The sequence below is a fragment of the Pelobates fuscus genome, chromosome 7 (assembly GCF_036172605.1).
Source record: "Pelobates fuscus isolate aPelFus1 chromosome 7, aPelFus1.pri, whole genome shotgun sequence".
Classification (NCBI taxonomy): Eukaryota; Metazoa; Chordata; class Amphibia; order Anura; family Pelobatidae; genus Pelobates; species Pelobates fuscus.
Window position 1 is genome coordinate 137,194,653 of NC_086323.1, and position 13,918 is coordinate 137,208,570.

Genomic DNA, 13,918 nt, shown 5'->3' on the forward strand with positions numbered 1-13,918 from the left:
GGTTATAAATGCTGATATAATGTAAAGTATTGATTGTGTAATGTCGACACGTATTAAAGTGTTAAACTATTAAAGTTTTGCCCTATTTTTACAGGCCTACTCGTACGTCTCTCTCTCTCTTTCTATCTCTCTCTCGGAATGGATGTATTCACTAAACAAACATTTTTGCGAATTGAAAACTGATAAATGTTTGGCAAAAATAATCAAGTCAAATTAGCATTTATTCAATTTTTGTAACTGCACATCTCTGTCTACTAGTGAATAAACAATGTATGTGTTTCTTCACTCATTCCTCTGTTGACATGAAATGTGATAATTCTTTGGTTAAGTACAAATGAGGAGTTATCTTGCACCCTGTGGAGCCTAAAAATTCGATTTAAAACAATATCTTGGTATGCCGAGTCTCTGGGGCAAGACAAATGTCAATTGATCGGCTGGTTTAAAAAAAAAAAAAAAAGCAAAGCAAAAACAAAATATGTGACTACGAGAAGAGTCCGTTTTATTCTTGCAGTTATATGTGAATGAAGAGTTTATCGAATAAGATGTAACATTATAACCATACCTAGATCTTTCTTTCAGATTAGATCAAATGCTAATGGTAAAGGACAGGTATACCTTAAACAGGTATTTTATAAAGCCTTATAAACGAAATGCCCTGTTATGCTAAAATCTGGCAACCACCATGTTACTAATACAATGCTGCCCATCTGAAAACCATCACTTATGTGTTGAAGTATACATCCAGAAAAAGTACATATAGAAGGTTTTTTGGGGGTTTTCCTTTTTTATTATTTTCAAAAAGGAAAAGCATACAATCACATATACTTACAGTCAGTGAACATAAAGTACATCATATCTTGGAAAGTAGATGTTATTTCTACCCAGCTTTAAGGATGCTCATTTTTTTTAAACCACAGAAAGATTGAGTTAACATTGTCAGGAAGTCAGCATTTGCTATCCAATGAGCTATTTCATTCATTGTATGATAATCACTACAATAACATGATTTAAAAAAAAAAAAAAATACAACCTGTCTATACTTAACTAAAATAATTCTAGTGCAATGTGCTTTTTTATGTTCTGGTTATTATTATTTTTTTACATAAGTTTTTGAACCGTAACAAAATTTCATTCAGTTACTTCAAAGCAGGAGAGGGTACACTTATTTTATTATATAAGAAACAACGTATGCTATATATTCACAATGAACTGTAGTGTCTACAAATTATTTCAATTCTACAATTATATGACGAACTAGCTCTGAAGGCTTCTCAGGAAAACATTGTTTTAAGCCCTAAAACAATAAAATCATACTTTTTTTTATCTTTGGTTAACATAACCATTAAATGCTTCCAACCAATTCTGATGAATAGTCTACATGGTACAGTATTATCATTTAATGCAAACAGAACGTTAACAATTATTGAAGTGGCTAATTCACTAAACTGTCAATTGTAGACTATTGTCAAGGCAATTGCAAATTTTAGGACAAAAATCTGCAGAGTTGCGAAAATAAACCCAGCTGAAGTATTTTTCCAAGGTGACAATTTTGTTCCAAAGTTGCAATTCTGTTAAAAATAGTCCCCAATTCACCGTTTAGAGAATATATCCCACTGTCTACCAGTGGCAGCTGGCAATGGTAGTTCAGAAGGCTTATATAAATATTCCCATACAAAAACCTTCTACTCTACCATCACCTGCAGCTACTCTCTAATACACTTTGAATATCTTCTCGAAAACATCGCTGCTCTCAACTATTCAATGTCCCCTTCTCCATTGTCATCTGCAAGGCCCTGGATTCCCTTTTCTGGCAAAAGCCCATATTCGTTTAGGAAGGACTCAACATCCCCTGCAAAGAATTCCTCATGTAAATACTGAGTGACATTAATAAAATTGCTTATCAGTTCTCCTGCCTTATACACTAGTATGGTCGGAAGTACACTGGCCGAAAACCTTTCTCCGGCCCCTGTATCAGCTGATTTGATTTTACAGAACTTAACTGTAGGATACTCTAAAGCGAGACATGTTAGGCAATTATTCAGTGCCTCACATCCCTTGATGTCATCGGAAAAAATATGAACAATGACCGTGGTGCTTTTTTGTTCTTTTTCTATGGCTTCCAAAAACTCATCTCCACTTCTAAGTTCACAGAGAACCCCATACTTTGGCCCAAAACTCAGCCTCTGGTGCATGTCATGCATACACTGTTTACGGTATTTTTGCAGGCAATTTTCATCCTCTTTATCGTTAATTAACTCATACTCCTGCATGCTCATCTGAAAAAAAAAAAAAAAAAAATTCCAAAAGAGACATCTATAAATAACATTGTGAGAACACAAGCTATATTGTAATTATAATTTGCAGTGAGAATGATTTGGTGAGATATCAGATTTTTATTGTAGTCCTATTTAGTATACCTTCTAGAAAGGTGCTTCACCCTTAACGGGACAAGTAGAGGGGGAGAAAAAAGTTAAAAAGTGAATAAATAATATATCTTTTTTATTTTTATTTTCAATCGATGTATTTAGTGCTGAGGATACAGTTTTACATTTAGTGTAAGTCAATATTATGGTGATGGTTAAAGCAGAGAATTATTTGTGATAAATCTTAGTCCTGCCAGAGTCCTGCAGCTCTGTTTTCCCTCTACATTGACTACACACATTTTTTTTTGTCTCCTGTCTACCTTTTTTTCTCTTAATAAAATTATGTATAATTCACCATTAAATAATGATGATAATAATTATATCTATATAGATAGATAGATATACAGTGAGGGAAAACAGTATTTGATCCCTTGTTGATTTTGAACGTTTGTCCACTGACAAAGAAATGATCAGTCTATAATTTTAATGGTAGGAGTATTTTAACAGTGAGAGACAGCATAACAAAAAAAAATCCAGAAAAACGCATCAAGTTACAAAGGGAGGGAGGTTCTCACCCAAGATTTGACAGTACATGGCCCAGTCCATCGTCCCTTTGATGCAGTGCAGTTGTCCTGTCCCCCTAGCAGAAAAACACCCAACGCATAATGTATCCACCTCCATGTTTGAGGTGGGAATGGTGTTCTTGGGGTCATAGGCAGCATTCCTCCTCCTCCAAGCGCGCCGAGTTGATTTGATGCCAGAGAGCTCGATTTTGGTTTCATCTGACCACAACACTTTCACTCAGTTCTCCTCTGAATTATTCAGATGTTCATTGGCAAACTTCAGACGGGCCTGTACATGTGCTTTCTTGAGCCAGAGGACTTCAGTCCTTCACGGCGTAGTGTGTTACCAATAGTTTTCTTACTGACTATGGTCACAGCTGCCTTGAGATCATTAACAAGATCCTTGTAGTTCTGGGCTGATTCCTCACCCGTTCTCATGATCATTGAAACTCCACGAGGTGAGATCTTGCATGGAGCACCAGACCGAGGGAGACTGACAGTTATTTTGTGTTTCTTCCATTTGCGAATAATCGTACCAACTGTTCTCACCAAGCTGCTTGGCACTGGTCTTGTAGCCCATTCCAGCCTTGTGTAGGTCTACAATCTTGTCCCTGACATCCTTGGCCATGGTGAAGAGTTTGGAATCTGATTGATTGCTTCTGTGGACAGGTGTCTTTTATACAGATAAGGAGCTGAGATTAGAGGCACTCTCTTTGAGTTCTCCTAATCTCAGCTCCTTACCTACATAAAAGACACCTGGGAGCCAGAAATCTTGCTGAATGATAGGGGATCAAATACTTATTTCACTCATTGACATGCAAATCAATTAAGAACTTTTTTGACATGCGTTTCTGGATTTTTTTTTTTGTTATTCTGTCTCTCACTGTTAAAATACACCTATCATGGGGGCGGGGCCGGACCGCCAAGCAGAGCAGACACATGGCACAACAGCTCCTGCTATTCTCAGGCAATTTAGTCCCAAAAAGACAACTTCTGGTGCTGAGTCACGACAGGCAACTGCACTATGAAGTGCTAGTACTGGGGAGCAGTCAGCGACCTGATTCTGGGCCCCCCTTATGGGGAGAACATGGAGCTCTATGATCGAGGCCTAGTCAAGCCTATCCAGGTGGTGAGTAGGGTGGACGGCCGCCGCCCTGCTATCCTGCTTGGCTGCAACATGGGGGTCCCCTAACTCAGTGGGGTGATGGCCCTGCTTCCCCCCCTCTGGGCCGGTGGGGGTCATCCCGGCCTACCCTGGGGCTCTAACCCGATCGGAGACTTCACTGCGGAGACATCACTTAAGATGGCGGCTGGGCCTGACCGGCGCGCTATGGAGAAAGAGGCCCCTTCTCGGGGCTCTTGGCGCTCACTGCGGGCTACTCAGGGAGAAATCATTTGAGCAACCTACCTATCCTGAGACCCGGCCTGGAGTGCTCCAATCGACACCGAGGACCTTGGGCGGAGACCAGCTGACTGGCAAAGCGGCCCCAAAGGTATTCAGGCTGCAAGCTGGCACGATCCTGTGAAGCCGAGCACATACCCAGCTTCCAACTGCGGCTGGCTGATACCACCCGACAAGCTACACCACAGTATCATTATTCGCAGATGGAGCTGAGAAACACAGAACTGTGACCTGCCAGTGATGGGAGTTGGCTGCTCTCTGCACAGGGACTGGGGCTGCCTACTCTCTGTCTCCTGAACAACATTCAGGATCATGTCCACCTCTCATCAGGGAGGGGAGTCTCTGTCTGGGGACTCAGGGTTGTTTAACCACGGTGGCATACATTTTCCTTTTTTTTTTAAGCAACACTAACCATGCCATCTTGCCTAGCAAACCCGTCTCTCTCACACAATCTATTTTAACTACGAGTTCAGTTTTAGCCTGCACTTCCATGTCTCCAGCCTGTCAATTTAACTAATATGGCTAAACAGATTTACAAATAACCTACTGAGGCAAATTTATCTGTACTGCAAGTATACAATCTGTTAGCTCCTGAAGCAGCACGGTAATGATACTTTCAGATGTTCAGCTAGCATTTAATCCCCATAGGCTGCAAAATTAACCAGTTTACTGTGTTACTAAATATTGAGACAGGCAGATCTTATATGCAACCATGATCCAAATGTTTAACCTCTAACATGTTTCCTATCTTGAATATAAAAAAAACAAACTGTGCTATGTATTTCAATGCCATACCTATGTTAATGTATGTTTCCGTACTTGCTTGCACCAGCTATCGTGGCAGTGCAAACATGATTGTTCACGCTATGCACAAATAAAATAAAGAATTAAAAAAAAATACACCTATCATTAAAATTATAGATTGATCATTTCTTTGTCAGTGGACAAATGTTCAAAATCAGCAGGGGATCAAATACTTTTTTTCCTCACCGTAGAAGTTTTAAAGTGTATAATTGTATTTTAAATTCTAGATATATTCTTTATTTTGTTCTGTATATAACGCTATTTTTAGCTTTATTATGTCTTAAATTCAATAAAATATTTACACAAAAAAATCATTAGACAAAACTCCAACAACAAAAGCAAATTAAATAAATATATGTATTTTTTTACATTTAATAAATATATTTAGTGCGGATGACACAGTATTACCTTTAGCGTAAGTCAATATTATGGTGATGGTTATAGGGTTGTATTTTTCAGAAATAGCTATAGAAATAGCTTTAGAATAGAGAGAGTTTTAGTGTCTGATTTATATAGTGAAGAAAAAACATTTAGGGTAAAAAGTTTCATGTTAGTAAAAGCATTAGTATGTTTTTATTAATATTTTCAAAAAATATTATATGTAAAAATATATTTTTAGAGTTAGCATTGGTCAGTTTTAGTGTGATGTGTTTAGGGACTATCTTTATCATAAATATGAGTTATCAATTACAGTTTATGTTTGGATATTAAGGTTAGTGTTCTACTCAGGTATTACGGTTAGGTTTGCCATTTTAAAACTCATGATAGAACCATCTTTTTGGATTAGTGCTTACCTTTCGAGTGAATTTTTCTCTTGCGTCCTTTTCTTCTTTACTTGGCCCTTTGAACGGCGAAGACATTTGGCGGAGGATTTCTCTCTTATTTGGTGGCACCGCTTCTTGGTCTTCACTTACTAGCTTAAACTTTCTCCAATCGTGTATTACTCCTTTAGGTCCTGTATTTTATTGGTCACATAAATAATATCAACGTCAGTGGTCAATTCAAACCGAGTGGTGTCTGGTACAAAGAGCTTATGGGGATTTTGCTAATTTTAGTCCATCTTCATAGCCTATTACATTCCTGATGTAATGATATTAAAGGGACACTCTGGACAGCAATTAGACTTTAAAGTGTTTTATAGATTTTTGCCTCATTAATATGCTGTGTTTCTATGCATGCTCAAATCTTTATAGTTTTTGCACAAAAAAAATGTTTTTCAGATTTCTGCCTGCTTGGCCATGTCACGGTCAAATTAAGAGACCATTAGACCTGGTCCTGATAATTATGATTGGCCTAATGGCAGAATCCTATCGACAGAAAACACTAAAACTGTCATACCTCCCAAGTGTTGTGTATCTGGTGGAGGTGGTGCTGGAGGAAACCTAGAGGATGCAGCTATAGGAAAACTTAGAGGATGCTAATCTCTTGCTTTCATCTCTCAATCAAACCCATACTCCCCAAAATCTGCATTCTGTGAAGTAGGATGTCAGTTTCACGTATTCATCCGCACATAAAAAGGTGGTTAATGGCATTTACTGTCCTGTCAGGAAAAATTGTGCCGAGCAACATTACCGTCCTGACAGGAAAAGTTGTGCCGAGCAGCAATCATGCACATGGAAACCTGGTAATTACTTTTGGGGTCAAAGGTCGGTCATGGCCAATCGAATCCACAGGAGGGTTTGTGCTGAGCACCAATCATGCACATGGAAACCTGTTAATTGCCTTTTGGGTCAAAGGCCGGTTACAGCCAATCGGATCCACAGGAGGGGTATTTAAACCCAACTCTCCTCTTGCTCATTGCCCTGTCGTGGTTTCATGCCTATGGTTATCCGAGAGTGCGTTCCTGATCTTGATTTTCTGGTATTTGACTTTGGCTTTGTTTTGACTTCCCTGATATCTGGTATCCTTTCCCTCATCTTTGTGTCTGATTCTGTGTCCCTGACCTCGGCAAGTATTTTGACTATTCTTGGAGACGTTAAGTCTGACCATTCTAAGGTCCGGTTATACGTTATCCTTAGGTGTGACACAGTACTGCGTGCTGGATCAACTTGTAATACTGACAGTCAGTGGATGGGGAAAAAGAAGTGGGCCATTGATGCACATCACATCACTGGCACTGCCCAAATGGACAGACCTATGTGGAATTGGGTCAGGTCAGCAGAAGAATTGAAAGCTTAGTCTGGCGTGGATGCATGCTGGGCTGCCTTCCAATCATGCAGACCAGCCAACTAAGGGCGGACTAGGCAGACAGAGCTGTTTCAGCACCCTAAACTTGGAGCAAACAGGTCTAATGATGTAAAAAGATATGGAAGGGCTGCACCAAATAAGGGTAGATAGTCCAGTAAAGTATTGCTAGGGTGCCAATAGATGGTCAAGGATACTTGATAGAGTTCCTCTGTGGATGCGTATTCAAGAGAGCTATGGCCAGCTCTGGTGTGGATTGCGTACAGCGATATAATCCCCGCTTATGGGATATGTAGGGAGGGGGTCTCCGTCAACACGTCTGGTAATCCAGAACTCGGAAAAGAAAGACAGAAAGCAACAATAGTGCTCTTAATTTTGATGTGGTTCAGTGTGCAGATAAGAAGAGGTAAAAAACTCACATTTGAGGGAGCTATGGCCAGCTCTGGTGTGGATAGCGTACAGCGGTATAATCCCCGCTTATAAGATTTGTAGCGGCGATACGTCCGTCAGCACCGTCTGGTGATCCAAGGCTCCAATATAGAAAAATAAAAAGCAGCAATAGTGCTCTCAATTGTGATAGGTTAAGAGAGTAGTAGAGGAAATAAAATAATACTCACAAAGATAGAGCAGAGGTACTGCTCTATGGATAGGCGCTGGTGGTATGATCCCCACCTAGGATTTCTTGGAGTACTGGAACTTTAAAATTGCCAGTGGAAGTAAAAGTAACCAGGAAAGGTTAAAATGCCAGGAATAGGTAAAAAAAAGTTTAAAGTGCATAGAGAGTGCAATAAAAAGAGGATTGGTAGAATAAAGTAGCCAAAAAACTTTTATTGATCTAAAATACACAATAAAATACAGAATTAATAACCATAAACACGTTTCACCATAAGTGGCTTCTTCAGAATGGGATAAAAGTAGTAACCTGGCAGGGGTTGTTTAAATAGGGCTATGTTAATATGAAAATTGCGCCAAAAGTGTAATTGGCCAATCAGAGACAATTTTTAAAAACACTTTTAAAAATTAGGATTCAAAAGTATGGGAGTGATGTTATAAGGGTGATGAGTCCGTTTAAATTATTTAAATGTAAAAACGAGGGTGAGAAAGTTGTTTTTAAAAAAAAAAAAAAAAAAAAAAAAAAAAAAAGGTTGTTTTATAAAGTTCATAAAAAAAGTTGTTTTATAAAGTTAAGAAAAAAAATAAAATAAAAAAAGTACAAAAAAAATTCACATATCTAGAAAAACATAAGGAGATGGTTTAAAGGTACAGAGATACAGAGATATATGTAAATGGAGTATGAGTATGCATGAAAAGGGGGTAATATAATCCCAAACATAATGATTTAAATAGGGGTTATATTATACCCCAGAGTAATAATATATTACAGATGTTAAATGAAAATAATAGATAAAATAAAATAAAAATAAAAATAAAATTAAATAAAAGATAACACAGAATACAAGATACATAAATGGAAAGGCATAGATGAAAAAATTATTTAAAATTATTATTATGAGGGTTGGTTAGGTCCAAACATAAAGAATAAAGGCATGTAGATAAGGGTTGTATATAGGAATTTAAATAAAATTGAACAGGTCAAAATCAACATTTAAACCAGATGGGGTAAGAGTTTTTAGATTAAAAACCCATTCCATCTCAGCTTTACCTAATATATTCTTAATGTTACCACCTCTCCGTGGTATTATACATTTTTTTATGCCGATGCATTTAAGGTGTCTTATGTCGTTATTATGTGTACAAAAGTATTTGGAGACTGAGTGCATTATTTTTTTTATTTTTTTTATTTTTTTCTTTCTTAACTTTATAAAACAACTTTTTTATGAACTTTATAAAACAACCTTTTTTTATGAACTTTATAAAACAACCTTTTTAAAAAAAAAAAAAAAAAACTTTCTCACCCTCGTTTTTACATTTAAATAATTTAAATGGACTCATCACCCTTATAACATCACTCCCATACTTTTGAATCCTAATTTTTAAAAGTGTTTTTAAAAATTGTCTCTGATTGGCCAATTACACTTTTGGCGCAATTTTCAAATTAACATAGCCCTATTTAAACAACCCCTGCCAGGTTACTACTTTTATCCCATTCTGAAGAAGCCACTTATGGTGAAACGCGTTTATGGTTATTAATTCTGTATTTTATTGTGTATTTTAGATCAATAAAAGTTTTTTGGCTACTTTATTTTACCAACCCTCTTTTTATTGCACTCTCTATGCACTTTAAACTTTTTTTACCTATTCCTGGCATTTTAACCTTTCCTGGTTACTTTTACTTCCACTGGCAATTTTAAAGTTCCAGTACTCCAAGAAATCCTAGGTGGGGATCATACCACCAGCGCCTATCCATAGAGCAGTACCTCTGCTCTATCTTTGTGAGTATTATTTTATTTCCTCTACTACTCTCTTAACCTATCACAATTGAGAGCACTATTGCTGCTTTTTATTTTTCTATATTGGAGCCTTGGATCACCAGACGGTGCTGACGGACGTATCGCCGCTACAAATCTTATAAGCGGGGATTATACCGCTGTACGCTATCCACACCAGAGCTGGCCATAGCTCCCTCAAATGTGAGTTGTTTACCTCTTCTTATCTGCACACTGAACCACATCAAAATTGAGAGCACTATTGTCGCTTTCTGTCTTTCTTTTCCGAGTTCTGGACTACCAGAAGGTGTTGACGGAGACGCCCTCCCTACATATCCCATAAGCGGGGATTATACCGCTGTACGCAATCCACACCAGAGCTGGCCATAGCTCTCTTGAATACGCATCCACAGAGGAACTCTATCAAGTATCCTAGACCATCTATTGGCACCCTAGCAATACTTTACTGGATTATCTACCCTTATTTGGCGCAGCCCTTCCATATCTTTTTGTATCTATCCACCAAAGGACCCGAGGGGTTTTCATTCATTTGGGTTGCTGCCTACCTTGACTAATTTTGTGATTACTAGCGCTGAATTCTTTTTGTGTTTATCTAGGTCTAATGATGTGCACGCTTTAAGCTTTCTGGGGACTATTTCCTGGTTTCCCTCAGAACTTGTCCACTTCTCTCATTCCCTTCTTACTAGCAAGCAGAAGCTCTGATCAGCAGTCTGGGACAGAGAAAAGGTGTATGCAGAGAGTGTAGAAGGAAGGGGACCTACCACAGTGTTAGAGAGACCGAATCAGCAATAGCATTTGCACAGTGTGCAAAGTCAGCTTTACCTTAACTAATTTATGGTTACCCAGTCCACACAAGTTTTGTTCCCCTACATATCTCGTTTCCATACCTACCGTAATTATTCTGCACAAAGCAAGAGCATGTGAAGAGTAGTAAAAAATGTATGTGTTTGCTCCATTATCACTTATGTGAATCCGGCACTGAGCCCCTCATGCCAGAAAGACTTCTTTTTCAAAAGTGTGCACACAGTCTCAGCCACAACAGCATTAAGCGGCCTTTAATTCGCAACCTGCCTGCAGAGAGTCAGAGAAACTATAGACAGATAGTGATCTCTTTATTATGTCTCCCTGGGTGTCCTCTCCTTCTAATGCAGGTTGTTTTGTAGTTCAGATAAGTGGCTGAGTTGTGTGCATAGCTTTACTGAGGAAGTCTTTTTATGGAGTAAGGAAGTGTGGCTAAACAGGCAGGCTTACGGTGCAGCATTCTGCAAAACATTAACATTTTATGCAAAACTATAATGATTTGAGCATGCAAAACGTACAGCATATTAATGAGGCCACAACCTGTTAAATGCATTAAAGCAGTTGTGGTGGAGTGCCCCTTTAATGTTTAATGGGTTGCACAATGCTGGCATTCAATAAAAATACAATATTTGTACTACATAAAGATACACTGGAGGGTGAATTTATTATGCACGCACGCACACACACACACACGCACACGTGTGTAATTTATATTTTAAATATGGTATTCAAATATATGCAAACTGAAATGATATGAATTACAGAAAGGTAGACATTTCTGAATGTCCCTCTTTTGCACTTTTCCAAGGGATCTGAGGTGCCTTCATTATCTAACGCCTGTTTAGGCTCCACTTACCTAAACAAGCATTGCTTAATTTAGCCATATAGGTGATTAATGAAGTAACAATGGTTCACTTGAACAAATTCTTGTCTACCAATCAATATTCTGTGCTGTCTGAACAAAGGATTCTGTGAAAATGTACAAACACTTGTACATTTCCTAGTCTCTCTCTTTTCCTCTTTGCTGCTCTATCAAATCTATTCTTGGCAATTATCTACTACCGTAGGTATTTTTATTATAGTTATTAATATAATAGGTAATGATGCTGAAAAGAACCAATTATCTTTATTTATGTGTATCTTACAGGGGCTATCCTTATTGAATTTTAATATGCAGTAATTACACACCATTAATTTCATCTATGTAAAGGGTTACTCCAACCACCATGATCACTTCAGTAGGAGTCAGTATGGGCAGAGCTTCAACTTGAAACAGTGCTTAGACTTCTTTTTAAGAGGTCCTGACATCACATAGGACTTCGGGAGGTCCTATGTGATGTCAGGAAGGGGCGTCTAAGTCAGAGCTGGAGCTTCGCCCAGTGCTGGATTCCAGGTTAGTAATACACCTCTCTTTTTAGCTTATACTGCAAAAGGATCCACAAGGAAAATGTAACTCTTTAACATGTCATGGCAACATCACAGGAGATACGGGGAAAAAGGGCAAATTAGTTTAGTATAGGTTAGTGGATATATAGGTTTGCACCCAAAAATCCCTAATTTTCGTCAAAACTCTGAAAGTGGTTTGAAAATAGAAAAAGAACAAGGGGATGGCACCCATAGGCTCCTTGCACCAAAACCACTACAGTAAGCCGTATTGGTAATTGTAATCAGAATATCCTGTTAATCTACTGCAAGTGAATTCCAGAAACGGAATTTACACTTGGATAATATACTGTATGGTAAGGTATGAAGTTTATGCTAATGTATTTTTGAACCACCTACAAAAGAAGAATTTCATCTTTCTATTTTAAACGCTCAGCACATTCACCTGTGTTCATAGCAGATCCTTCAAAATCTGTTTCCTCTTCGACACTTTGAGTGTCCACCTCTTCCATTGCTTGGATTAAGATCTGTAGAGAATAAAATGGCCTTCAATAAAACTCAAATGCAGCAATTAAAATTATGATATAAAATTATGATATATATATCTTGACCTGAATAAGCCAATGTTAGCTATACTAAAGTCAATCTTGTTTTATATCTATATTATAATTACAAGCTATAATTGATAACATATTGTTGACTGTGGCGAAAGTAACCTCGCCACTGGTACTTGGTGGGGCCTGCTTGCCAGCCTCTTGCCCCAGGACTATGGCCCATGTATTAGACCTGGATTCAAGACTGTGGGAAGGCTTTGTTCATGCCTTTTCCCTTCTACGTTTCAGTATAAGGGGCTACCGAATGGATTATGCTTATGGTGTACGTTTACCGAAAAAACAACCGAACAGTCGGACCACACGCAAGTGGAGTGTGCAGCCTATTTACCCCCAGGCTGGTAGTTAACCGCAGCCAAATTGATGAACGGCTGGTGGTCGACATTTGTATAATTAAACACGTGGCGTCGGCCATCTTGTTTAGCGAACGTGTTTAGCTGTGTTTTGTTGTCGAGTTCATGGAACTCAAATCGGACACTCGATGGCACGAACACCGCTGGGACTTCAAGCCCCAGCTAGGTTCGACTAGAACTGCACGAACTGAGCACCGTTCAGTAGAAATAACCTACTGAACTAGATACACTCACTGACTCTGCACACGAACGGCTCCATTCGACTATTGACATTACTTTGACTGTTTGAAATAGACCGGCCGCACAGCCTAATTCTCTGGAACTATTTTGGGAGTGAAACCAAGCGTGCGGTCAGTCAAAAAAAGACTTCCAGGAATTTCCTGAACCCCTGCTCTGATCTGGGTGATTTTTGGATATGTTGGTCACCCAGATCAGGGCTATCAGAAGATGTGACATGGGGATATGTTGTGTTTTGGGGTACTTTTCATACATTGTAAAAATATGTGTTTTTCTGCCTAGAGATAATAGTGTTACATACAGGACTTAAGTCAATTATCTCCAAGACTGAGGGGAGGGATTGTGTGTACTGTGTGGGAGTGTCACATACTGTACTGCATTATTATTGGCTTGTAACAATTGGCATCCTGTCCCCCACAAGATCCACGTGAGTGTTCGCGTGCATGGGGACTTGCAAAAGGCCAGCTGTGGCTCCCATTAAACAAGATGCTTTACCCCTTCATGAAGTCTTGGCTCATGTTTGGGGGATGGGAGAACTACACTCTGAGGATTGCTATAATCACTATACTCCCCTGAGTATAATCACTAGCTCTTCTAAGAGCTGTTCATGCTACGCTCTCTGGAGTAGGAGAGGTCTACCCACTGGGAGCTGGATCCTGGTCTTTGGTCCAGGGTGGGTGGAGGACAGCGAGACCCCAACCAAGCTGCGGCAGTTTGTGGGGTCTACAGTGCTTATGGTGTCTGGTGGAGTGCTTGGAGCCCTCGGTAAGCACTAGGAGCATCGATTGATGGAGGCACCTGGTCGGGGC

General features: G+C 38.9%; 1 protein-coding gene across 1 annotated transcript in view; it reads right to left on the reverse strand.

Annotated features, from left to right (window-relative positions):
* Positions 1-812: 812 nt before the first annotated feature.
* Positions 813-13,918, reverse strand: part of PDC (phosducin) — a 50,369-nt gene continuing 37,263 nt past the window's right edge. Inside the window, exons 2-4 of the mRNA XM_063427515.1 lie at positions 12,354-12,435; positions 5,927-6,087; positions 813-2,276 (exon numbers count right to left, since the gene is read on the reverse strand). Of these exons, the coding sequence (XP_063283585.1) occupies positions 1,755-2,276; positions 5,927-6,087; positions 12,354-12,420 (750 nt within the window). The 5' untranslated portion in view covers positions 12,421-12,435 and the 3' untranslated portion in view covers positions 813-1,754. The remainder of the gene's footprint in view (positions 2,277-5,926; positions 6,088-12,353; positions 12,436-13,918) is intronic.